General features: G+C 41.9%; 2 protein-coding genes across 2 annotated transcripts; one reads left to right on the top strand and one right to left on the bottom strand.

Annotated features, from left to right (window-relative positions):
* Window positions 1-4,656: 4,656 nt before the first annotated feature.
* On the bottom strand, window positions 4,657-12,753 carry LOC148322648 (G protein-activated inward rectifier potassium channel 1-like). The gene is made up of 3 exons (XM_088316964.1): window positions 11,900-12,753; window positions 7,102-7,318; window positions 4,657-5,479 (listed from the first exon to the last, which is right to left on the bottom strand). The coding sequence occupies exons 1-3, from the start codon at window positions 12,596-12,598 to the stop codon at window positions 4,848-4,850; spliced, it is 1,548 nt and encodes a 515-aa protein (XP_088173090.1). The 5' UTR covers window positions 12,599-12,753; the 3' UTR covers window positions 4,657-4,847.
* Window positions 12,754-15,323: 2,570 nt separating this feature from the next.
* Window positions 15,324-25,606, top strand: LOC148322647 (zinc finger protein 281-like). The gene is made up of 7 exons (XM_088317802.1): window positions 15,324-15,440; window positions 18,071-18,484; window positions 20,412-20,513; window positions 21,863-21,980; window positions 22,056-22,139; window positions 22,221-22,339; window positions 22,649-25,606. Exons 2-7 carry the CDS (start codon window positions 18,119-18,121, stop codon window positions 23,945-23,947), a joined length of 2,088 nt encoding a protein of 695 aa, XP_088173928.1. The 5' UTR covers window positions 15,324-15,440; window positions 18,071-18,118; the 3' UTR covers window positions 23,948-25,606.
* Window positions 25,607-26,625: the final 1,019 nt, after the last annotated feature.

The following is a 26,625-nucleotide window of genomic DNA, read 5'->3' as shown; positions in this document are numbered from 1 at the left end:
TACGAGTAATCACATTTTGTCTGTGACATTTTCAAGTAATTTTATGGGATGAAAAAAAAAAAATCAACGTGCCTCCGTCCCGTGATTATAATGTTCATGGGGCCATTAAGCCTTCACTGAAATTATACGAATGGAAACATGGCGGTGGGTCATGCATTACTCTCAGAGTTAATGTTTCCTCGGTATGAGCCGGCATGACGACTAATTAATGATGAATAAATATGACGGCCGTCAGCTTGGTTAATTGTCCTCAGGCGCGTTGTCAGCCTGTGGGGGGGGGCTAAAAAAAAAAAATTGCTGGGGCGCAAACAGGCAGCGATGAATTTCAATGTCAGAATTATCGCACGGAACAATGTAATTGCGATCACATTTGTGAATTTTAGTGTGGTTACCTCAAAAGCTCCTCCTGACTGCACGAAACAGCGACTAGGTAATAGTTCTCATATCACGCAGCGACAGCGGGAAACTGGCAGCCGAGAAAAAGCAATAAAGCAGCCAAGTGTGCACTTCCCGTTCCCGCTGAAATCATCACAGCGTTGCCAAATCATCAAGTCACGTCTTCACAGAACTTTGCTTTAGTGTACCTTGTTCCACTCAGCGCTCTTTGCAACTTAAACTGAGAGGCGCACGGTAAAGGGTAAAGTAAGAAAAGTGAGGCGCAACAAAAAAATGAACAAAAACAAGACAGCAATTTAAGACATGAATGGCGTGAATTACTGCATATTGAAACAAGTGGACTAAAACGTATTTTGTAATTGGAATGAATTGCGTCATCACAATTGGGGTGATTTGTATTGCTTCACAATTGTAACTGCAATGCATCATATAGCTCCTCAATTGTAGTGAATCACATCACACTTTTTGATAAATTTGTCGAATGTTGTCAGTGTATGAATTTGATCATTTGAATGTCACCTGTGTTGCATGGTAATTTGAATGTCTCGGGAGTTGGGACATTTTGCAGCCATCTTTGTTTGGGGCTTTAACAATGGAGGCTGCTTGGCTTCAGCACGCCAATTAATTTTGTAATTATAAAATACGATCACTTTTTTTTTTTTAACTTTGCTTTAGTTTGCTTTAGCTTTAGTTCTATGTGTGTGGATGTGTGAAGGGGTTTTTGTGAGAACAAAAGATGGTGAACTAAATGGAAAGTAATTAATTATGTGTCTGAGCTTGGGACAGAGTTCTTGTGTGCGCTGGCTCTGAACATTTATTATACTTTGACACATACAAATGAGACGGCTACTAGAAATCAGTTTTTTAATTACAAACACTTTATTTGAAGGTCTACTCTTATTTGTTAAAAGACATATTTATTTGGACCCATGCGTGTTTTATTGATCAACTACAATGATGGATGGTTTTAAAAGTGGCCGTGAGGGAATTTTCTATTAAGTGTGAGGTCTTTAGTGGCGCAAACACAATTTTAGACTAACCCTAAACAATTCTCGCCATCACAAACTGCCTTTCAAACAAAATGAAAGACTATTATGTCCAAACAGGCCATGTAACTTCTACAAAAACAAACTCACACACGCACACAACATGGTGGAACAAATACATAATTGTCGGTCTACGGGAAAGCTAATCATTCAAGTGAAAGTGTTTTTTAAAACAAAATACAAAGGCGTATTATGGACAAATACATCATGTAGTGCCCCAGAAAACAAATTTGGGAACAAAGAACACTGTGAAGTGACCATAATTGTCGGAGTCTACTCAAAACTCTAATCATTCAAGTGAGAGTGTCATTTTAAAAAACAAAACAAAGAACAAAAACAAATGTCTGCTAGCTTAATACTCACCTAGACAAGCTAACGTTAGTTAGCGTAGATGCTACAGTCGTTATAAACCTTCAAACTCTAAAATGGATGCTTGCTACGGTCTGTGAAACTATGATTGGCGACTGAGGGAGTAGAACAAGAAGAAGAATGGAGTGTTAAGTTGTTCGGGTAATGTGGGAGCATTTTTTTGGGTGCCGCCTTGTGTGTTCAACAAGTACAATTTCACAGCAGAGGTACCGCCAGACGAGCTATTCGTCCATCTAGAGAAAAAGTGCTCATCCGGCACAATGTGGTAACTCGACCGTCGGGGGAACGCAAGCAGAAAGAAGAAAAATGAAACATGACGTACGTCATTTTCCAACATGTGGGCTACGACAAACATCATTCACTGTTAATAAGACAAATGTTTTCAATACACAATTACAACATCGCAATACAATAGATCGAGTTTGCAGCGTATTGTCACTTGCGATTTTATTATTATAGTCATTCTCAAACCTGTCATTGTTTGTCCCGTCAAGGCCACTTATAGAAATGTGAAATAGCTTTCTATAAGGTTGTGAACAACATGGATATTGTGAATCAACGGAATAATTTGTACAAATGTGCAGTAATCCTCTGAAAGTATGCAGTTGACTACTCACAAATTCAACTCTTCCCGTTATCAACAAAATTCTGACAAAGCCCCATCGAAACAGGAGAAGTAGTACAGTAATCGGTATCAAGGAAGTGTGTTGAAGTGGTACATCTTGACGGAGAGTCGGGGAGGAGCTTTGTTTAGTTAGAGGAAGGCATTTCTTTTACTCTTCATTTTGTTGCTTTCTGATGTCATACATATTGTCTCCAAATTTTCCCAGGTGCCTCGATTATTTTTATTTATTTATTTTTTCAAACCGCAAAGTTACTGCTATGCCATCAGCTGTGGGAAAGGAGAGCTAAAGTCACTGATCCAGGTTTCAATTATATATTGAATGCCACGAGAACAGAAGAGCATAAAGATAAAAGATAAAGATAAAAATAAAATCACATTTGTAATCATATTTATATTTTATTATAAATGCTATTTTCTTTTATGAAAAAATGCGTTTTGTGGCGGCTGTGACCGATCTGCAGCATTTTCATTGATTAGAATAAGCAAAGTTGATTCGAGTCTTTGGTCATTACATTCAATTCTTAAGTAAAGGTGCAACGGTATTCTTTTGGTAGATTTAATCGTTCTTGGATGAACTTTTAAATTATTTTTTTGATTTTGACATGATTGAAAATAAATAACAGCTGATGTTTGTTTCCTGGTTTCACCTCACGTCTGCCTTGTTGGACCAGAAAACGCTCAGTCTGTTATTTTTAGGAACGTCCGCATGTAATGGAGCCTCTTTTTCAGACAGACAGCTGTTGGCGTGAAAATTTGATACCTCAAACCCGTGAGGTTCCTCTGTGCCTCGTGCGGCCACAGATGTTCTCAACGCTTCGCCTTTGATCGCTCGAAACGTCCACATCAAGTGAATCCCGTCTGTGCGTTGTCGGTGACGGGCAAATTGTGAATAATTCACACAAATGCGCGTCCTGCTCGCATGATGAAGGGACCTCTCTGTGTATCGTTTTTCTGTGAGGCCAAACTTCCATCAGAAGCTACTGAGCTGATCAGGAGTCCCAAATGAGGATCGATACACCAATTGTTGCAAGCCGATCAATTATGTAATCTGTCTCAATGACTCAGATTTTGACTTTTTATTAATGTTGTGATTCTGCGGATTCGCCCCGTTGCCGTGGCGATGTTCATCTTTTGATTAACGACTGACGCCTGTGTTTTTGTCCTTTATTTCATTGAGGCCTACTTCCCTTTCAGCCACCCAGAGGCGGCCCAATTAGCCAAGCACTCACTCAGTTTGTGGGACTCAGACACGCATCAAAACAAACACTTGCACAATCCATGTGTGTATGAATGAATCCGACATACACCAAAACAAGCTGACTGACTGACTTGGGGGAGAATGAGGTGTTAATAATGAACGACCAGTCATTTGAATTAGGACATTATTCAAGTACCACTGGATCAAGTATTCATGTCCCCGGTATTTTTAGTCGTAAAAATTCACCTGTACTCACACCCTCCTAAATTCACTGCAGTACTACTTTTACCAAAGATTTTTTCTCCACATTTGTATCTGTACTTAAGTACAGCAGTGTCATACTTTTTTTTAGGCACCTTTGGGCTTCAGACATTATTTATGTTGGTCGTGTCCTGATTATTTAATTGAACTGTACTGTCATTTTGTCACACGCACATGAATTTAGCAGTTGTTTGGCATTGGAACTTGAGTTGAGTTGTTTTCTAATGAGTGAGGGACAGAAGCCTCCATTCCTCCAAGTGTCCCGTTAAGGGGTAAAAAAGCTCCCAGAGCATTGATCGCTGCTGCCTTCAAGAAATTAAGGCTTACGTACTCTTGGTGCTGACAAAACACTGTGTGTGTGCTTGAGTGTGTTTGTTTGACGTCAACCTCATTGCGAGTAATAGAAAAGATCTCGTTCCAGACGATGAACAACAACTCATTATTGGTCCCTTGGGGGCAAATTAAATACACTCTCATTGCATTATGTACATGGTCTTCTATTACATTATATATTTGTTAGATTACATTATATAAACTCTTTTATTACATTTGAACTAAACACATTTCCAAGTCCTTATCATGAAACTCGTTTGAAATCCCTGCTCAGCCAGAAATGCACCTCAATGCAGTCTTTATGGAGCTGTAGCTTAGACGACCCCGGATCCTGTCGTTCCACATTTGTTTGGTGGTTACGTGAGGGTTTTCTCGTAACGGTTGGGAAACATTGGCTTGGATGACTGATTGACACAAAAACACAAGAGTGACTGAATGTGATTTATTTATTCATAAAACTATTATTTACTAACAAGTGTACATGCAGAGGGGTCCATTTTGTGGAGCTCCATATTTTTGTTGCGCAGAAATCCCAACATGTGCGGTGGAGAGTCATTGATAACTAGTCAGTTCAGGATTTTGCATGAGGCTGCCCTCCCCCAAGGCAGATTTTGCCTTTTCAGCGGTTCATCTTGCGAAGCTTAGCCGGTAGGTTGTCTTCAGGCCTCCTGCCGGCTGTCAAAAGTGGGCTGTGCGCGTGAGGCTGCGGCGGGCACAAGGTGGGCATCAGGCTGTGCTGGTAGAGGTCCCCGGTGGATTGGGTCATGGGTTCAAATCTCACCTTGAGTGAGTCGTCAGGCCCAGAAGAGGATCCGAGGCGCTGGAGCTTGAGCGGCAGGTCCCCGGTGCTGCACGCCTTCTCCGAATGCTGCGAGCTCAGCATCAGCACCTTCCTCTGGAGGTCCTCCTTCCCGGAGGAGCTGATCCGCTGCAGCTTGCTGGGCAGGCGACCCCCGCCCCCGCCGCCACCCATGGTCGCCGTTGCCGCGTTGATGCAGTCCACGGAGAAAACTCGATCACGCCGGGCCTCTTGGCTCTCGGTCAGCGCCGGCGTGGACACGGGCGACGGTAGGGAATTCTTCTCCTCGTGTTCTTTGACGCTATATGCTGGCGTGGGGACCTCGAACGTGCTGTGGAACTGCGAGTAGTCCACCCGGAAGAAGCCCTCCTCCAGGGACATCACGGGCAGAAAGCGGTGTCCCCATAGGACCTCGTCTTCTGTATACGAGGTGCGCGCCTGGCACGTCATGCCTGCAAGGGCAACGGAAGTGGTGAACCTTTCGGAAAGATTGCTTGGCCTTTTGTTACTCTGAAAGGTCAATAAACATTCAACAAAGACCTGGTGCATCTTTTCTACATCAAGCATTCGGCTCCTGAGTAGGAGTGCTTGTGCCCTTCAGGTGTTATGTCATCTGAATGTTGCTATTCTGGGCGTGCAACACAAACGGAAAACCTGCTCCAGTAAGCCCCTGAATATTTGCAGTTCAATTTTGTAAATTGGCTTATTCACAAATTTTCCATTTTCTTGTGTTGGTCCACAATGTTGGTGTGTCAGGTTGACTGGACAAGATGTTACACTACTAAATTCCACGTGAATTCACAAAAAGCCACAATATTTTGTATAAACATCACTTTCGCTTGACGTATATTGTAACGTACCATAATTGCATAACCGTAGTATAGTATTATCATAAGTACAATAAAATCTCCTTTGGGGTGTTGGACAGCGTATAAGGCATCTGAAGTTGAGGCTCTATCCCTCCAGTCCAGGGATACTGCAGCAATAAACTTCTCGTTGCACCCGGGTTTGATGGCACTATCAACACAACACAGACGCCACGGCCAGCCCGCCTGTATCTCTATACATACAACCCCCACGCCACCACTCTTCCTCCCACTTGTTAAATCTGCTAAGCCTTTTGAGCTGGGCAGTGTGTCCTCCAGCAGTGGGTTATAAGTGAACATTATCTGGGAAAGAGAAAAGCAAGGAGGGATTTATTTGTAGGAGACCCCGGGGAGGAGTGGTGCGGTAAATACGTCGGGCGTTGGAGAAATTGCCGATTGAAATTGCCAACTGGGGGTTAGTGGGATAAAACCACGTTGCCTGTGACATATTGTCATTCCGCAATGTTGTGTACGTTCACGATAATGTTCAGAATGAGCAACGTCACGTGTGCTTTCCAGTTTAACTTGACATAAATTGTAATAAATAGGGAACATATCTGACCAATGTGTTGACTCTGTGTGGACACCCCACAATGTTGTGGCCATGTTTAGATTTCCAGGTTCATGTTGAATGAATAGCAATATACCACTGTTGTTAAAAATAAATGATGTAGTCTCCGACATATTCACAAACATAATGTTGTCTTTATATAGACATTCCTGGGAACTAAACCAATTGTATGTGACATAATTTGCTTTATAGTGTAATATTTAAAAAAAAAAATGTACTGACGTGACGTGTTAACTTTCTGTGGATCTTAGCCTATTATAAGTTCATGTCAGATTAATTGTATTATCACCTCTGTTGTTAATATTATTTCCCAAAAACTTGACTTTTGATGTGGTCAAGCTGCAATGTTTACATTCTGGGGAGCCACATATGGTTTCCCGTTGACAGCTTAATCACGGCCGCTGTAAAGGTTATTATACAAAAGTATCACGGCATCGCACGATAATAAAATAACCCACCTAATTCGATCCGTTTGCATGTGTCACCGTCACTCGTACCTACACCGAGCCGGAAAGGCGCCGACTAAATGAGATTTCAAAGCGGCTCCATCTCCACTGACTGACTAATCTTCATATTTCCATTTAGATGGAGACGGAGGAAAAAAGGAGGGGAAGACAGAGGAGTTGTCACTGCTTACCGGTGGTCTCCACGATGCCCTCCAGGATCACGACGATCTCAAACTGCTCGCTGGTGAGCGAGCGCTGGGACAGGTCGAAGAAGGGGCTCTTGGGGTTGATCTCGTGGCAGATGGTGAGCGGCGAGACCAGGAAGAGTTGGTCGGCCCCCGTGCCAAAGCCTACGTCCAGCTCGCACTGGTCCAGGGGCAGGAACTCGCCCTCGGGGGTCTGGCGAGACTGAAAGACGAACGGTTCGTGTTGGTAACTGTATTTCACTTGTAATAAACAAGACTCAGAATAATCAATGGTAGGAAATGGTCCACAGCTATGTATAATATTTAAATTGATTGCATCTCTCTCTACTTATTTATGATAAATACCTGCATGCGTGATACAAATAAGCAGAATCACAGGAAATAATACACAAAAAAAGGTCCATGGTATGCACTCTTGCATGGTTGTTCAACATACGTGCCCTATAATGACCCCTCTTGCTATTTATTAATGGCTGCCATCTTGCACAATGGAAATAAAGAAAATGGCTCAAAAAAATAATCCATAACATCAAAAAATGTCCACATGTTCATGCACACATGGGCACATCCAGTGTGTCATAAACTGAAACCAACACTCATCAGGTATTTATCATAACTGCCACTCTGAATGATAGAAATAAACAGAATGACTCAAAATAATCCACAGTCGCATCCTCGTTTAATACACAGGCAACGTATGGATGTACCCCATCTACTTAAATATTGAATAAAATATGACCTTGTTTCTTAGTTTGTAAGCTTCAAAGTAGATGGAAAATATGTCCTGTTGCTACTTGTACAGTCATGCATTTCTTGTTGTAGGTTTCGATGCACGTCTAATGACCTCAAGACCATCCGTGGGAGCCCCCCCTCGACCTCTCCATGACATTGCCACAGGCCAGTACCCCCCCTGAAATCCCACTGCGAGAGCCATGTGAGTAAACAGCCTTTTCTCCAATTTAATATGAATGAGGCGTGCCTCAGGGTTCCGTGTCGGAGCCGCTGTGGTGTCAGCGGGCTGTTGTTCACTTGTGCGCTATTTAGCGGCTCGTGAGCAATCCAGTTGAGGTGCCTTATCTCTGTACGCCCTTTTCTTTTCGCTGCCTTGTCTCTGTCACGTTAACAAGATGGGTGAGCAGACTGTATGCCGACAGTCCACAGGCAAAGCTCCTTATAAGTCTGCTGTCTCTTGTGTCTCAAATAAGATGATTTTTGCGCCCCGAGCCCCGCATTCATTATTAGACGTGATGTGATACACTTCCACCTCTGGGACGCTGATACCTTTACTTGCAACACCAAGCTTGTAATTCGTCATATATAAATTTCTGTTATTGTACATTCAATAATAGAGATGCACACAATTTATTAAAAATTCATCCATTCATTTTCTACTTCTTACCATGTGCAGAGTCACTCCTGAGCTGAAGTCTCAGCTGTCTTTTTGGGCAAGAGACTGAGCACATTCAGGACATAGAAATCATCCAACTAATGATTGTTACTCCTGATTAGTATTCTGCTGCCTTTACACATTCATTCCCAACAGTGTAAAAACTTGTGCTATGAGGCGTCCTAAGTGTCTTTCACGGCATTTCTTCTTGCTTCCTTGTACGCTTTTATAATTGCATCTCGCATATTAATAGAAAAAGCAATGAAAATCAATTTTGATTCCTCAAACCTCTGAGGAGGTAAAACAAGACGTGAGAAAATTCTCATTTTCCAGATGACACTCTTACCATGCAAATTTTTCATTATGTTGCCTCTCTGACCGCGCCAGTGGCATTTTGGTGTTCCATTGGTAGTCGTCAGCCGCTCACTGAGTGACACACATCTCCTCCTCCTCCTCCTCTTCGTCTTGCTGTTGGCAGCTGTCAGCCACTAATTATCCACTACGCCGCTCGCCAACAACTTCCTGTCCAAACAGCCGCCATTGTTTCATGCTTTCACACAAACAGATGACGGTGGAATCTCTTCTGAGCGCCAATTTGTTTGGCTTTGGAAACCGTTTCAATGTTAGCATAAATTCAAATAACCTGTTCTAGGGTCAAATTTAAACCAATTTAAAAGCTTCATTAAGGGTACAGGAAACATTTTTAGTAGTTTTGTATAGTAGGACACCAAAATATATCAAAAAATATATCTATTTCAGAATAATGGCCAAAGCAAAATGCATATCGTCAAGACATGCAACATTATTCTCATTGAATTGTATTCTTTTATTTGAATTTGACCAGTCAGATGAACTTAATTGTGCATTACCACCTAATTATCTAGGGTCATTTAAATTAATTAGCTAAGAACACATTGAGCTTGCTTATTTTGCGGCATGAAAAAAAAAATTACATTTGATAGTAAAAATATTATTTCTTTAGGTACATGTTGAATATCGCAATATCGATCTCGCTCTTGTCAACATTTATATCGCATATGGATGTTTTTTTTTTCAGTATCGTGCAGCCTTATTGCCGTACAAACATCCATAAAAGGCTTACGGATTTTTCAAAATCAGGATCCAAATAGCAGCCACCTTGCAAAATAGAAACAATTCATTAAGTGTACGAGTTGCATGTGGTTTTGTCGACGTGAACGTGTGCGATTATGTTTTACGGGCTGCTCGTGTGCTTGTAAATGTGGAAAAAGTCCAACTCCTCCTTTCTCATTCACGCATCATTAAGCCTCCTGACGCAACACTCCACATGTGGCGAAAAGAGAAGCGGCTCCCAGCTAATGCTGTTTGTCTTTTTTACTGCCCCTTTTTGCACACTGAACGTGGACATAATGCAAAGGAAGTCAATTCTGATAATTAAAAGAGCAGACGGTCAATATGTTTGATCTCTTTTTCGGCACCGTCGCGCCACCGTGATCAGCGACGGCTACAGGTTTCCATCAAAATACATCTACGTTGCACGTTATATTGAACACTTCATGATGTAAATGTTACAGAATTGTAAGACTCTCACACACCAATTTTAAAGGGAATTAAGAAGTGACTTCTATTGACGGTGAATCAAAACAGCAGTGGTCATGCCCACAACAATGCAAAACTTCTTTAAACTGCGCCAAACTTTTGTGCATCTGCAAAAATACCAAAACCCAGTCTAGCCCGCCCCTGCGCAGATTTAGACCGCGCACTGCGTACAAAAAAAACATCCCAAAATGTAAATGTAGTAGATTCAAGTTGTACAATATATAACATTAAATATATTGTAAAGGTCCTGAAATATTTGTTGTATACAATATTCAATATGGCTGTAATATGATACAAAATGAGAGCTGCAAAGAACATTGATTTTGTGAGTTGTATACAGCTTATAAAATATAAATATGGTGCATTATAAGGGAACATTTTGATTTTGCAACAATAACGCGATGACATAAATAGGTTATTGTTTTCAAGTGGCAATTTTGCGGGATCTCTATTTGAATAACTTGCGCGTAATTCACTAGAAAAATTCGTAGGGCTTTCTCTGACAAAGCTCCTTGGCCGAGGTAAAAAAAGATGCACATCATAAAGGAAGTGAATGACGCCTGGCTTCAAGAGCCATAAATACACTTTTATGTTCAGCACTGGCTCCCAGGTGAGCTGTTTTTTTTTTTACTCACTGCGCTACTCCACTCCACTCTGCTTCTTGCCTCTTGGAAAGCCAAATGTGCTCCTGCTTTCACACCTACCTGACCAGCACACGTATACACACACACACACACACACAGTCAGCTTCTTATCTCACACCTGCCGCTGCTGACGGATAGTGATAATGCCAGCGAGTGAGCTGTTTGCGTGTTCAACAAAAAAAGCTCAGCGCCTGTTGCGCACCGACATCTGCTCGCTAATGTTCACATTCAATATGACCTGAAGTGTGATAAAATCAGCGATTGATCATCACGCTGAAGAACGTTTTGCAGCAAGATCAAATTCAAGCGTTGTAGACAAGATCAGGATCAGATCCATATTAAACTTGGGTTCACATTACAGCTTAATGATCTTAATTGCTCAGGTTCTGGACACAGTTTCCCGCTCTTGTTTATTTAATTATCACCGAAGGCCAGATCAGATTCCAATAAAACTTAAGTTTTACTTTACAGCTTCTAAAGGATCTCCAACGCTAAAGACAAGTCTCATTTTGGACAAATTAAATTTCTAGACTTCTGTTTTAAATTAGAGCCAATGCTAGATCAGTGTCACATTTGGATTAAACTTGTTTTTATGTTATAACTTCACAAAACCTTTAATATTCTGTTTGAAACCTTTTTGAGCATGGAAAGCCTACGTAGTTGTATTTCACTTGTGTTTTGAATTAATGCTAAATCCTAGATCTAGGTAAACATCAACTGAAAAATATGGTTAAAGAATTTGTTCAGAAAGTGATCGTTCCATTTTTTTCTGATAACAGATAAGAAAATAGTCTTCTAATTTGGAACAGTTAAATTTAACTTGTTCTAAATAAAATATTGGGCATATTTAGTACCATTAACCTTTGATTGCATTTTTCTTGAAATAACTTTTTGGGATGTTTATTTTAAATTAAAGAACAATGGGATAGCTTATAAAATGTTTGCATTTCTTTTATCAAAAAAATAGGATGTCTTAATAAACTGTAAACTTGTGGGTCATGTTTAATGTTATTAGAATATGCTTGGTGAGCCAATATTAAAAAAATGAAATTTAAAAAATCCTTGGGCTCACTTTGCACACCTCTGATTGACTCCATTCCCCCCAAAATTTCCAATACGTCGCCCTGTAAAGGGCTTCAAAGTGAAAAAACTGTGAGTTGCGCCTTCCTCTTACCTTGATGAGTTTACATCGGATCTGCGCGGACACCATGTGGCTGTTGCGCAGGTTGCCCACGCGGAACATGAGGCACAGCCGGCCGTCCCGCTGCGAGACGACGGCGTCCTGGCTGAACATGAGAGTCTCGGCGCGCTTCTTGGGCTGCGACATCTTGATGAACATGCAACCGATGAGGAAGGCGTCCACGATGGAGCCAAGCAGCGACTGGAACAGGAAGAGGATGATTCCCTCGGGACACTTCTCGGTGATGTAGCGGTAGCCGTAGCCGATGGTGGCCTCCGTCTCGATGAAGAAGAGGAAAGCGGACGGGAAGTTGTACACGTTGGCCACGCACGGCGTGTAGGACGCGTCGCGGGCGTGCTGCTGCAGGTCGCCGCGGATGTAGGCGATCACCCACCACATGGACGCCATCACCAGCCACGCCACCGTGTAGGTGAGGATGAAGATGAGCAGGTTCCAGCGCCACTTGAGATCCACCAAAGTGGTGAACAGGTCCGACAGGTAGCGGCTGGTCTCGCCGCCCAGGTTGCCGTGCTGCACGTTGCAGCGACCGTTCTTCTCCACGAAGCGCTGCCTCTTCTTCTTTGCCGCCGGCACCGAGAAGCCGCCAACGCCGCCGCTTCCACCTCCACCCCCGGCCCGGTTGGTGCTGACCACTTGGTAGTCCTCGCCGAATTTCCTGCGAAGTGCTGCCATCTCAGCGCGAATCAAATTGAGCGACTACTCCATGGTTTTCTCCGGTTAGCAGCGGTGCGTAAAAGGCGCCATGGTCACTTTTTACGCACGGGGAGAACACTCACTGCTTGTAATAAGTCCATCGGTTGAAGCTCGGGTTTACAACTGAAGAGAAGGGTGGGTGAAGAGGTGTGCGTATGTAAGTGAGAGAGAGAAAGAGAGAGAAAAAAGAGGAGGGGATCGAGAGTTACGCGTGACCACGTTAAATGGGAGAGGAGGGGCCGTTTAGCTTAATTTGCTTTATTTCATCATTGTGCCATTTATCAGTTTGAGCCACTAACCCCCTTTGTTGGTAATTTTCAAATACCTCATGGCCTTTTTTAATTGCCTTTTAAATTGTACGCATCGCGCACACACGACTTGTAAAGCTTGCGGCTGAGTGCGACATCTGCAGGTCAAATGACCGAAGTGCAGCTTCATCTCTCGGTGATACTTTGATTTGCGAGTTTAATTGTTTTTGTGAACAGGCTAGTTACTAATGACTCGTAAATATGTTTGCGGTTCAAGCCAGATGTATGTAGGAAGTGTACTCGATCACCCAAGCACATAATTCCAGTATTAAATGCGCTTCCTAGAAGTTGACTTAGCTCTACAACTATAGGAAAAGAATGCCAGAGAACTGGTGGGGTGCCAAATGGACCAGTTAAGCCATTTAGTTTCATTATTAATTTTATCCTGTGTAAATCGTTGAACTATTCAAACGTTTATCAAGGATTATGTTTGCATGGAGATATAGATTTGGACAAAAACGGCTTTTTTCCCCAAAAGAGGAAACCCATATTTTCACATGGTCTCTAGAGAAAACATTTCATTTGTGTTATTTCTGTGGAAATGAGGATAAGAAAACCTGCTGGAATCAAATCCCAGAGGGGAAAAACAGCGCCAAACACAGTTCTTTGATGATGGTGACACGTTGACCCTCAAGTAGGGTAGAGTCCATTTCCTTTTCTATACCTATGGGACCTTCCAGAGTATTGTGAGCAGAGAAATCAAAATTTTGTAGTTTAGATAGTGTTGTTTCTGTTCACGTAGAAACCCGTACCCCAACAACAGGGACCTCTGATCCTTGAGGATTAGGGCGCCCGGTAACGCCATCTGTTATGCGTTGCTATGCCTCACTTCTCCTCTTTTTTAGTGTGGCTGCTTTAACATCATGCTTTGTTTGAGATTCAAGGCGAGCAGGGGGAGGATATGAAGCGATGCTGAATTATTAATGAGTGATGTACAAGAGTCTGCGTCATACGATACGCGCATTAGGGCTAGCATTCCACAGTGGGACTATACTGCCTTTGTCTGCTTCACCTTGGAGAAGGTGTTCACTTCTTTGTCTCCAAAGCGCAGTCGACTGAATCGTGGCATTGTTGCTTTGATTGACCTTCATGTCAGTGCATGACAATATTCATTGTGGAAAGCAGGTATCCAGATGGATTTGTGTATTCTGAATGAAAAAGAAACACAATGTCCTGTCACATTGTGGCAGTTTGAATTTCCAGTTTTTGTATGATCATTTTCCCAAACTTTACAATGTTGATTGCATTAAAATGTTGATATTGTGCTATATTTGTTAGGGGTTCTTATTCTATTTCTGCAATGCCTTTGTAATAAACGGTCTTGTCGGCTTTCTTCTAGAGGACTTTTCCATCACACTTTTTTTCCAAGGGCTCCCGCAGGGTTCAGTGCTTGTTATTCCACGTTTCACCCTTTAGTCGCCCACTTGGTAAGACCATGCACCAACTTTGCCAAATTTCAGCTACTAAGACGGTGACGTGCGTAATAATTTATAACTTAAATGATTACAGTAATCCCTCGCACTTCACTTTTTGCGGCTCTAGTGCGGATTTTTCCAACAAAAAGGAAAAAAATAGAGCCACCAGTACCATTAACCGCAACTGTACTGTATTTAAAAAATGAGAAAAAAGTTGCCTTTTCCATTTCACATTACCACCAAATATTTTACTGTATAAACCCGCTCCACAGACAAACTGCCTCTCTAAAATTAAATCCTGGATGCAAAGAACTGTCTACAAATTTCACTTGTGTACAAACAAGACTGACATCACCATTATATGAATCCTTCACCAAAACAAACTTTAACCACATAACACGCATAACTTCACACTCTCCATTGCTACACATTCGCAACCTTGGTGTCATTTTTGACTGCAAACAACATAAGTAATCAAAAGTGCCTTTTATCTAAAAACAAAATGGCACCCCACCCATCACTAAACACATTTCCCATATGAACTCTGGAATTATTGCAACAACCCGCTTTAAAATTCATCCACAACAACAGAAAGTTCAACTCATTCAGAACTTAGTCACTTTTTCATGACCACATCACTCTCGCCCTCCAAAACCTCCACCGGCTCCAAATTTCTTTCCTTCAAACCCTTTTATCACCAGTCCTGCAGAGAAGACCTTTCTGGCCTCCTATCCAGCCCATATTACAAGTATAAGAAACAATGTCATCGATCAAACCTTTTACATTTTTGATTTCCAGCTATTATTACACGTTTAAATCAATAACGTAAGTCAATCCAAACGCGCTTTGAGTGCAAAACTACACACTGGATATTGCATTGTTTATTGCATCAACAAAATATATTGAAACGTGTGTGCGGGCGCGCGCGTTTGTTTGCGCGCGCACGTACAACACCCACAATGCTCCGCGCGCAGCCAAGATGGAAGAATCCAGCAGCTGCGGGAGAACAATGTTTTGCCTCTAGATTTCTTGGGGAAAACGGAACGCCGACAGCCACCGGCGCCAGCCTGAGGAGCGGCTTGTGGTGCTCATGAGCCGGTAAGAGACGCCGGGCGCGGTTTAAAAAAAATAAAAATGAAAAAAGTCCCGTTCGAAGCGGCTCCATCTGGGAAAGTTGAAACTTCTCGTGCGGGACAGACAACAAAAGCTGCCCGCCGCCGCTAAGTTAGCATTGCTAAGCTAATGGGACCGAGCATCATTGTTCACTCGGGACTTTGTGGGTCATGCCCATGTTCGTTGCACCATCACCGCGTACGCTCGCTCCGGTGTGCGGTGGAACAGAGTCGCCGGCTCTAATCAAATGAGTAAATATGAATGAAAAATTTTGACTTTTCTTATTTTTATTTGAAAACTAGTGGCTGCTCTTTCGTCCTTGGTTATTTGTTCGCGAGCGACCTCTAATTATAATAATCTTCAAATGCAACACAAAAGGTAACTTTTGGACAAACTTAACCCCCTGGTTACAGATAGAACCATTGCACCAACCAAGCATTGCACGCCTTGTTTCGAATTCTGGAGCTTTTGCGTTTTGAGCGCCGTGCCGAGGCTGATGTGCGCTGCCGAAAATGCGTGGCCACATTAATTATTGTTCCGCATCACAAAGAACAAGACGACGACGGTGGGCCCCTGCGATATGGTTAGCATAATTTTTAGCTTCTATTATTGCCTCCGCCGCGCAGCGTGATTAAACCGGGACTAAAGTATCACACTCCGTTTCATTTAAACCCTAAACGCGAGTAATGAAATTCAGTAAATGCGAGCACTGGTTATGAGTTATGGATGGGACCATGGAGTTTTGTAAACTGTGGCTCAAGGGCCCAAATTCGGTCCCATGTTTTAATATGGATAAAGCAAAATGCTGTGATGGTCAAGCAAGCAATAATTTTTGGATGCTTTGTGTAATAAATCTCCATCTATTATGTTTACAGTATGTGGGGTTGTTATGGCAACATGATGGCATATAGTAGGAGGCCCAAACTCATTACAGGGAGTGCTATGTGTGGCGGTCTGACGTAAGAGGTTGTTTTGGGCAACTAGCTTTCAGGGCAGTATAAAATTAAGTCACACGGCAAAACGATGCCGTGTGTTTCTTTTGTTCCATATTTGCATCCTAAGAGTTTGTTTTTTCCTACACATATGATATAATTGCATCTTTGACATAACATATTTGATATAATTGTAGTTTTACCACCGCATTTGCATTACTTTGTTATTAGAGACTATAGCGTGTTCAGACTTGCATATTACCGCTGTAGGAATTTAACTCTGTTGTAAAACAAGGACCCTTGCATTAGCATTTGTCAATGTTAGGCAGAATAACAATATAATAAGGAGCATACCATAATTGAGGGCCCTGTGTTTACAACAATCGTTACCTACAAGATTTGGAGGTTATGAATGGTGCACAATGAGGGTTGGGGTATACTGTACTTAGGAGTCACCATTGAAATCCACTTCATATTTGAGTCCCCATTTAACACCATTGATTTGTACTTGTATTATCATTAGCATGTTGCATCACTGATATTGTGTATTCTGTGTAATCACACCAGCACTCATTGGCATATAATCCTCATGCAAATAGGATGACTGGATCAGACATAAAATGTCGCACAGATTAACGTTTGATGGGTAACGGAATATATGCAGTGTCCCACCAGACAGGAAGCTCTTGCATTTGTCCCCGTGCCAGACTGTAGCCCTTTTGTTGACCCACAAATAATCACGTTTAATCCGGTTGAAGCCTCTTTTGCGCACAGATCCTGCAAAATTGCTGCATCAGTAAGAGCAGGCGTTTATCCGGCTTTTCCTTTTATTATAAATTACATATATATATTTGTATATACATACCTACAGTGCCCTCCATGATCATTGGCACCCCTGGGTAAGATGGAAAGGGCTGTCAAAGTTGAAGCGTCACGTTTAGATTTTTATTTTAATAAAAAATATATATATATTTTTTTTATTTACTTGTGGTAGCTGACCTCTGCTCACTTTGCAGCCAAATTATTTAAAGTCACGAAGACAAAGATGGACTTTTACATAGTCTTACTTGCTCAAGTTACAAATCAACGCTGCTGGAGTGCGGTGCCCGTGGGCAGAACTAACCCCATGGAGAAGTTTTCAGAGTTGTTTCCATGAGAAAAATGTGGATAAAGCCGACTCATGACTCAATTTTTATCGTTTCGTTCCGCAGTTTACACGGAATAAATTGTATTCAGGAATCTAAATAACTTATTACAGCAGTTAAAATATACTTGGTATTTGATTTTGCATTTATTTCAAGTTTAGAATTCCACGTAAATATCTTACAAGCTTAACAGAAAATAGTAATAGAAAATTCACTTAAATGATCCGAAAACGATAATTTAATAATTTATGACAAAATACCTGTATCTTTGTTCATCGTTCTATGCCGGTGACCTGTAGAACTATCCACGAGATGGCAGTTTGTGTCTTCCATAAATGCAAGTATGTCAGTGTTGTGTTCACCAGGCACAGTAAATTCTGAGTGAATTGACACTTCATTATTTCAGTATTTGTGCTATATTCTTTGTGACATTTTTTTCTAATATGAATTATTTACCATGGTTTAAGGTAGAGAAACACTGGTATGGATTATAGCTTACTGGTGCTAATCATGATTGCATTGTCGCTTCTCCCGGCAGGATGACACTGACTGGCACGCCGTAGCTTTTCCCCACCCAGCCGCCAGCATGAGCATCATTCAAGACAAGTTAGGCAATGACTTTCTGCGCCCCAATGGCGGCATGGACACCAACTTTGGCGCCGGCATGATCATGTTCAGCCACCTGCCGCCCGTCGCCAGCTTCACCCGGCTGCATTCCGTGGGGCCGCAGGAGATGATCCTGAAGAAGGAGCGAGACTCGCCTGACTGCAGCGGTGGCGGCGTACCAGGAACGGGCGACTATATCCACGCACTGGGCATCAAGCAGGAGAAAGTGTCTGAGCATGACTACCACTTGCCGGTGTACCCGGGTGGGCTGGCTAAGACCACCGAGCTGCTGGAGGTTGCCGTCAGTAACCAAAACCTGCTCGTCCATGAAGTCAACACGGCCAACGTGAGTACTCTTCTGCTCTAAGTCGACTGTTACCTTGATGGACACTAAAATCTGTCCTTCAATGCTTAGTCCACCTGTATGTTGACCTACCTCTCATATCTTCCTACCTACAGATTAACTACAGTAACTGTATTTTGTTTGCAAATAAACCAAGATTCATCGTAGACAATGCATAATCAAATTCAACTCTTATTTTGTTACATCAAACGCATATGTGGTTGTTAAGGCTAACTTCTAAACATGACTGTCTTTTTCGATGCTTGTGCGTTAACGTTCTGCTGTCATTACATTTAATATCTTTGGTGAAGTGTGCCATAACCTTCGGATTTTGTTGCTAACACCAGTGAGCAAGACGCTATTAGCTTAATGTGTCAGATTGTGAGGGCATCTCCTTTAAGCAGCCCTCTTCTGATCACTCCATTGATTGTTCCATGGAAGTGTTCACAATTCCGCATGCTGTTGCCACCACTGTGCTTCATTGTAGATATGCTGTTCTAGGAGAAGTGTTGTTGCCAAGCAAACCTTTTGGAGCAAAGGCAAAATGTTCAACCTTGGTTTGAGCAGACTGTCATCATAGCACATTCTGGAGATGTCAAGTGATTTTAGCAAAATGTAGTCAGACTTTTTTTTTTTTTTTGGTATGTTACATTGGCACTGCTGGAGAATGTCTGACATACTCAACATTCACTACCTGGCAAAAAAATTCTGCAGCTCTCAATGGTGTTGTCGGATATTTGGTAAGCCTTCTGACCATTTATTCCCTTAATCTTTTCATAAACTTTAGGGGGATGTCCAGTTCTTGGCTGCGGTATTAGACACAATACTTTAGCTTGTTGTATATGTAGTGGCAGGTGAAAGTACAAAAAAAAAAAAAAAAAAAGCAGCGAGAGGGGCTTGTGTCAAAATGACTAAGACGGCGTAAATCTTCTGTCGCCTCGGCATGCAAACAACGTGGGCCATCGCTTATTCTTTCTCCCTCACTCTTTCCTTCCTCCCTGTGGTGATGTCACGGTGGCGACTGAATGAAAACGTCTTGTCTCAAACCCAGCTGTCTTGTGGGCACTTGCACTTCATTTCAGACGTCTTTTGTGCCCGTTCAAACACAAGCACAAACTTGTGACAATGTGGGCAGCCTCCCGGGGTTAAGCCTACGTGAACTGTTGTCTGCACTAATACCATGTGGATGATGCATAAATATCATTTTATTTTCACGTTTTATTCCTTATATTTTTGTAAACTAATTTAAATTGATCCACACATTTTCTGATTGTTTTACAGCAACTGATTTTCCCCCTCCTTGGCTTACAATGTAATTCAAAAAGCCCAATCTGTGAATTATAGGTCACTTATCCACAGGAGGGCTGCAAATTTAGGCCGTTGTTGAGTTAACTGGCCCAATAGCATTAAATGTATGTTGCCTTTTTTCCACTTTTTATTAAGGCCTCCAAAATATACATTTTTTTTGTCATTCTAATATAGAATGTTTGTGTCATATATATATTGACACGGCCAGTGAAAAATTTGTAAAGTTTGGTTATTATCTCGTGAGAATAAAACATTTTTCAATTTCAAACTAATTTAAACCCCCAAAAAAATAGGGGAAAAAAAGATTAATCTTAGGGGGTAAACAAATCATCAAACCTGTTTTATGGAGAAAAGGCCTCTGTAGGAAAAGTTATTAACATGCAAGGGGAAAATAAATGCATTTTTCTTACAAGTATGATCTATATTCTAGCAAAAATAAATTGCAGTATTAGAATTCCACTTGAAATTTACTTAATGGTAATGATTTTCCCTCATTAAATTTATACTTTATTCTTAAGGAGAATCCAACTTTGTTCTTGTTAGATTGCTGCTCAGTCCTTGAATGAAAGAATATGCATGTGGCGGCTGGCTCTCACGCCATCCTCCTTTGTTATCCTGGCAGCTGCCGAGTCAGTTAGGAAAGGAGCCTACTGGGAGGAAAGGTCGCAGGTCAAACGGTGACGGACAAGAGGGCCGGCCAAGGAAGAAGCGGAGCGAGGCGAAGGTTTGACACTCTTACATTTTTTAATGAATTAAACCAGTTCTGATGCCTATTTATGTCACGTGCAAAAAACAAATGCAAGTGTTGTTCGAGTCACATGAAAGGGAAAATGATGCAGCTATTTCCAGCCTAGTGCAAAAGCACAAAACGTTTTCGCTGAACCGCCAGACTCCGCCCTGTTGTGTTTTTTTTGTAAATGACTCGTCCTAAATCAGTGTGTCAGCGCTGTGCTTAATATCAGCCAACTGTCAGCGAGGAACGCTGCATTTTGCCTCCATTGCAGTCAAGAGGCAACAACAAAAGAAAAAGCCATTTGAATGATTTATTACTGATGGCGGTGGACTAACATTTTACATCTACAAAGTTGTTTTTAAGAAATAATGGAAATAAGTCACAGTGGTCGTCTGGTTAGCATTGTCAGTCGCCCAGTGCAAAGGTCGTAGGTTGCATTCCCGGCTGCTGATTGGTTCAGAATTGGCTGGCTTTGGAAAATAATAAGAGAAGGGCGCACTCCCAAAACACACACACACTCAAGAGTAGCGCACAAGTGCAAGAGTAAATTACCAAACGCGACCTTAATGTTCACTTATTTCAAGGTGACTTAGAAGGAAGAAAACTAGCGAGGTAAAACTAACACACAAAGGTATGGCGACAAATGAAAATCCGCTTTAAACTAACTGAGAAGTAGTGAGCATAATACTTAAGACTTAAATATTAGTCATTGTTGGTAATTATTTTTTTATAACTTAATTCTAACTATAATTATTCATTTGTCGTAGATGCTCCCCTAAGCAATATTGTTGCTACAATTAGATTAGCCTTCCGTCAGTGTTCATAGAATTTAAGTGTAGTTAACCAATACTCTTTCAGTGCATGCATTACCGTTGCCCATCCGTCTTTTTCGTGGACTCATTTTGCCTTAGTCCATTTATATTGCTTGCCTGATTCAAACTTGGCTAACGCTGGCGCTAGCACGTTAAAGATGGCTAAGTCCTTTACGTGTACACATCTCCATCCAGAGGTGTTTAATCGGGTTATGCATAATGTCATTTTATTGCAAAAGTTGTACTGAGTCCACTGGTCTTTTATTTAAACCAAGTTACGCCAATCTCTTGCTCTGCGTAAGTATGGCGCACGCATGTCGTTGGTTTAGCCATTTCATTGTTGGTTTAACTGCTTCTTTGTGGCTGCATGCTGACCACAACACACACAATATTGTTTTTTTATTTGTTTATTCATTTTGTTTACATATGATTGCCATCGCTGGCAACTTTTTGCGATGCATCACAAAAAAAAAAAAAATTGCTCACTGAACTTCGGTTGCTGATTCTCGATTTAAATGTTGCATGTAGTCAATGATGCTGGATGGGGGCAGCATGTCACCGGGCAGTAAACCTCACATCTGTGAACACTGCAGTGCCGCCTTCAGGAGTTCCTATCATCTGCGCAGACATGTCCTCATTCACACCGGTAATGCCTACAAGCTTCATGAGAGGGTAAAACAAACAAGTCGCCATTTGGGCTAAATGTTTCGTCTTTTTTTAGGTGAGCGACCGTTCAGATGCAGCCAGTGTAACATGAGTTTCATCCAGAAGTACCTCCTCCAGCGACATGAGAAAATCCACAGTGGTGAGTCATTTTTGCACTGGCAGGAACATGTCCATATACCCTCGGTCTAACCTGTACTTGTCTATTATTGAATGCCGTCAGGAGAGAAGCCATTCAGCTGTGACCAGTGCAACATGCGCTTCATCCAGAAGTACCACATGGAGAGACATAAGCGCACGCACAGTGGAGAGAAGCCCTACAGATGTGAGAACTGCCAACAGGTGCGGCATTTTAACGTCGTCTTGGTCGTTGCAGAATCTATGCAACCTTTGCTTGAAAACCTAACACTGGCTTCCAAGAATAATTTTAAACCCTTATTTGAATTCCCAACCTTTGCTTGAAATGCAATGTTGAACCCCTGGCCTGAACTTGAAAGCCCAACCCAATGTTTATTACACGACTACCCACAGTGGACACCAGTATAAAATACAGAGGTGATGTTCTGTTTAGCATAGCTGGATGAAATGTGCTATATGAATCTTAAGATCGTTTTATGGTTATAACATGTTTTTCTTTTTTTTTTCTTCAAGTTTTTTTCCAGGACAGATCGACTGCTGAAGCACAAGCGGACATGTGGAGATGCCCTGAGGAAAGTTCTGGATCCCAGCATGTTGGACGTGGCTTGCATGGACATGAGCGGCTTCGGGATTACTCAGGGAAACGCAACAGCAGCAGCGGAAAGTGGGAGAAAAAAAGGCAGGTCCAAAAATCCTGGTGAGGGAGTCACCCGAAAGAAGAAGGGGGACACCGGGCTGAGAGTACCTCACATTCCCGCTGCTGTCAGCGGGGCCTACAGTGTCCACGAATATTCGCTGGAGAATCAAACGGTGTCCTCGTCGAACGAGCCAGGTCCCAGCATGCAACACCATGGCCGAGCCTCGAAGATGGCATTCAAGAAGGCTCATCGGAAAGGGCCAGAAAAAGGCGGGAAAATGGATTCAATGGAGCACAACGAGGATCACGCCGTCATGCAGACAAATGGCAACAAAGTGTCCAACAACAATTATGACGACGCCATGCTGTTCCTAAAAAAGCGACGCTACCTCCAAAACGTTACGTCATCAACAGCAAGTGGCGTCACAGAGTACGACCTCCTGTCACCGCACCACGCAGTCGTTCAGATGACAGACGCTGACACGGGGCTGGACAAATCCGGCATTCCCGATGAGGTGCTACAGAGCCTGCTGGAGCACTACACGCACAAGCCCGACACCTCCCAGCACAATGACATCCATTTTGATCTGGGTGACCAGCACGTGGAGGCGCTCCAATCCGCCTCGGCCCAAGATCTGGACGCCGGCTCCACTCCGCCCGGCGACAAGGGCATCATGATGAATGAGTACTCGCGCTTCCTTCTGCAGGCTCTGGAGCGCACTAGCCACGGTGCCGGCTTCCCCCTGGCCACCTCGTCTTCTGGACCATTCTTCTACTCAGAATGTGGCTTTGGGCCATCGGGGGTGGCCGACTCGCCTCAGCACGCCTTCCACCTCCTGGACGTCGCTCACCACCACCAGCTTACCCCTTCACAGGAGCTCAACGCCTCAGCCACACCGCCGCCATCCTACCAGATCAGCCCGGCTGACCTAAGCAGCCACAAGGAGGTACCGCCCGCCAAGAACCACACTGCTGCCATATTCCCACTGGCGTCCTCCAAAGCCATCCCCTACCAGATAGAAAACTTTGCGCAGGCTTTCGGGTCGCAATTCAAGTCCGAAGATCGGATAAGGACATCCGCGTCCGACTTCTCAGGGTACAGCAGCTTACTGGCCAATGTCGGCGAGCCGGCAAGCCCCGCCTCCAAAACGCCGACCAGCCAAAGCTTCAGATGAGACCACGCCTCAAAGTTCAAACCTATTTTATTTTTATAATTATTATTCCACCCCCCCCCAGACAATTTCCTGTACATCTTTTTTTGATTATTTATGGAGTACAACCATGACAGTGCTTGTGTAGTATTATTTTTATGATTATACTAATAAGAATATTTTTCACCAGCCATCTGATTTAGTGATTTTACTGTGGCAGGGACTATTAGCCCAGGATTGGAAATGCAAAAAAAAGAAAGTATTACTCAGGAAACAGGAAGTTGCTGACATGATGAATGAGTATGAACACTGAAAACACTTTCTCCTTGGCAATATAGAGATTATGCTGTCTTTTCTTGACCGTACTTATATATGATCAATCTATATATATTTATAATATATATTGTGATACAGATTTAACCACGATGGCCATCAAGGAATAACGAGGGTTGTTTTGAGGGCAAAAAAAAAGCTACTGGTATTTTTAAAATATATAATTTAGTTGACCTGCAGGGGTTGCTCTTGGACATCCATCCAGTCATCTCCTATCTGAGCCGTTCTATCCTCACAAGGGTCGAGGGAATGCTGGTGCCTATCCCAGCTGACTTCAGGCAGTAGGCGGGGTCAACCCTGAACTGGTTGCCAGCCAATCGCAGGGCACACAGACAAGCATTCACACTCACACTCACATATAAGGACAATTTTCGAGTACTCAATTAACCTACCAAGTATGTTTTTGGAATGTGAGCAATTGGAGAAACCTTCCACTTTATGGATAACCCCTTCCATTTCATTTACCCTCTTTCGACCAGGCAATATAAGTAAGGGCCACACTGTCAAGAACAAACAGTAAGAAAGGACAAGTTACAAAGAATAACAGCTCAACTCAACTTTTTTTAAAAATATATATATATATATATATATATATAGCAACAAAGTGCTCTCCAGAAAGTCAGATTTTTTTTTTTTGTTGGGTGAGTCATATGAGACCAAAGATGTGATTTGATCAATTCCCATGACATCGTATTGCTCAAGACTTAATCTACTTTGTTCATGTCAAATTTCTCCTTCGTTTTCTAATCAGCTGTTTTTAAGTTTACTTGAATTTTATCCATCCATCCGTTACCCGATCCGCTTTTTACGAGGGATGTAGACGGCACGTGCTGGAGCCTATCCCAGCCGTCTTTGGTCTAAACTCTAAATGAAAAATGTTTGATTGTTTCTCATAATTAGAGCATGAATCTTTTACAATGATTTCTCAAAATTTATATCAAATTTGAACTTTCCTTGTAATATATTCGATATGGTTATACAATAATCTTGTGTAGTAGCTGTGACATCTTTGTCCACATTAATGGTTAAGACTCGCCTATTTTTCATTCTCAGGCTTCTCCTTGTCACAGGTTATTTAACGGGGAAGGTGTGGCCCTCATATTCAAGTCATCTTTCAATAAATTCTTTGAGCACTTTGAGCCGTTTTGCATGAAGTCAATTTTTTTTTTTGCATTAAGACGGACTACACTGCTTGGGTATTTGGGAGGGTTGAACTCGGAGGCTTGGGATAGGATTTTAAATTGAAATAATGTCAATGTCATTGCGCCCCTCACGTGTTTTAGTTAGCCAAATTTGATCTGATAATTTGGTGTTTGTGTTTGAAACATTAAAGAAAGCAAGAAAAAGAAATGAACAATTTGTATGCATTTTGGATTTGTCCCAGTAGATAAATTGGCTTGTTTAGTAAATGTTAGGTGTCATTTCTAAATGTATTTATGGTTGTTTTTTTTTTTTTTTATTATTATTAATTGTAAAATGTCTTCCAGTGATCGACATCTGCTGAAAATTTGCCTCATATACCTCATATCTATATGAAATATCTTGAGATGTGAAGGTAGCACATTTCATTGTTTACAAGCCTTCATTTTGTCATTTTTGACATTGCTTATCCTGTTAACACTACTTTTTACGATTAAAATAATTTTTGTAAGTTTTATACAACCACCCAATGTCATAGCTGATGTCACCATGTTTTTTTTTTGTTTTTTTTAATTTAAGGTTCTTGTGACTCGCTTCGCTAAGACTTTGCTTGTCCAATGAATTTAAAAGTCATTAGGGAGAAAATAAAAACTGTCATGAAAAAAATGCTTTTGTGTCTTTAGTAGAAACATTTTGGCGTTTTATGTTAATCACCCGCTGCTAGATTGTTTTATTTGCTGTTGTCACCCCCCTGGTCCTCTCTGCTGTGACGACAAATAGTATAAACCTCTGCGTAACATTGTATCCTTAAGATTAAAGAAAACAAAAAAATAGAACTAATACTCTTAGTCTAACAGAAAAGCTTTGCCTGAATAAGAAAATTATAAATGCGAGCGCAACTGCCACCTCCTGTAGTCAATATATAATTACATTTTTTTTCTTGCATGATGAAAAGCATGTTCCCCAGGTTACGCGCGACCATAAATTATTAATCGTTATGTAAAGACCTACGATAGATGGATGGAAGTGTAGCGGGCTTGATGAATTGAAAGGGAGTATTTGTTCCTTTTCTTAAGAAATCTTATCAGATTAAGCACAAAGGTCAAGTATGTCATTTGTAAAATGACATCCTTTCCTTGTCCTTCACTACATCCAACAACTTCAACGACGCCTGACACGTAGGAAATGAAAGTAAATATTCTCATATTTAAACAATTTTCGATTTTAAT

This window comes from Idiotropiscis lumnitzeri, chromosome 15, assembly GCF_059441095.1.
Source record: "Idiotropiscis lumnitzeri isolate Australia: NSW breed Sydney's pygmy pipehorse chromosome 15, RoL_Ilum_1.0, whole genome shotgun sequence".
Classification (NCBI taxonomy): Eukaryota; Metazoa; Chordata; class Actinopteri; order Syngnathiformes; family Syngnathidae; genus Idiotropiscis; species Idiotropiscis lumnitzeri.
This window is presented reverse-complemented; position numbering and strand designations above follow the sequence as displayed.

Bases quoted from the DNA above. Each gene is read 5' to 3' on its own strand.
- LOC148322648 (XM_088316964.1), bottom strand. From the start codon at position 12,598: ATGGCAGCACTTCGCAGGAAATTCGGCGAGGACTACCAAGTGGTCAGC. The intron at 7,319-11,899 runs GTAAGAGGAAGG...TTCGTCTTTCAG, and splicing joins TCCGATGTAAACTCATCAAG to TCTCGCCAGACCCCCGAGGG. The intron at 5,480-7,101 runs GTAAGCAGTGAC...TTGCCCTTGCAG, and splicing joins GGGCATCGTGGAGACCACCG to GCATGACGTGCCAGGCGCGC.
- LOC148322647 (XM_088317802.1), top strand. From the start codon at position 18,119: ATGAGCATCATTCAAGACAAGTTAGGCAATGACTTTCTGCGCCCCAAT. The intron at 21,981-22,055 runs GTAATGCCTACA...GTCTTTTTTTAG, and splicing joins ACATGTCCTCATTCACACCG to GTGAGCGACCGTTCAGATGC. The intron at 22,340-22,648 runs GTGCGGCATTTT...TTTTTCTTCAAG, and splicing joins GATGTGAGAACTGCCAACAG to TTTTTTTCCAGGACAGATCG.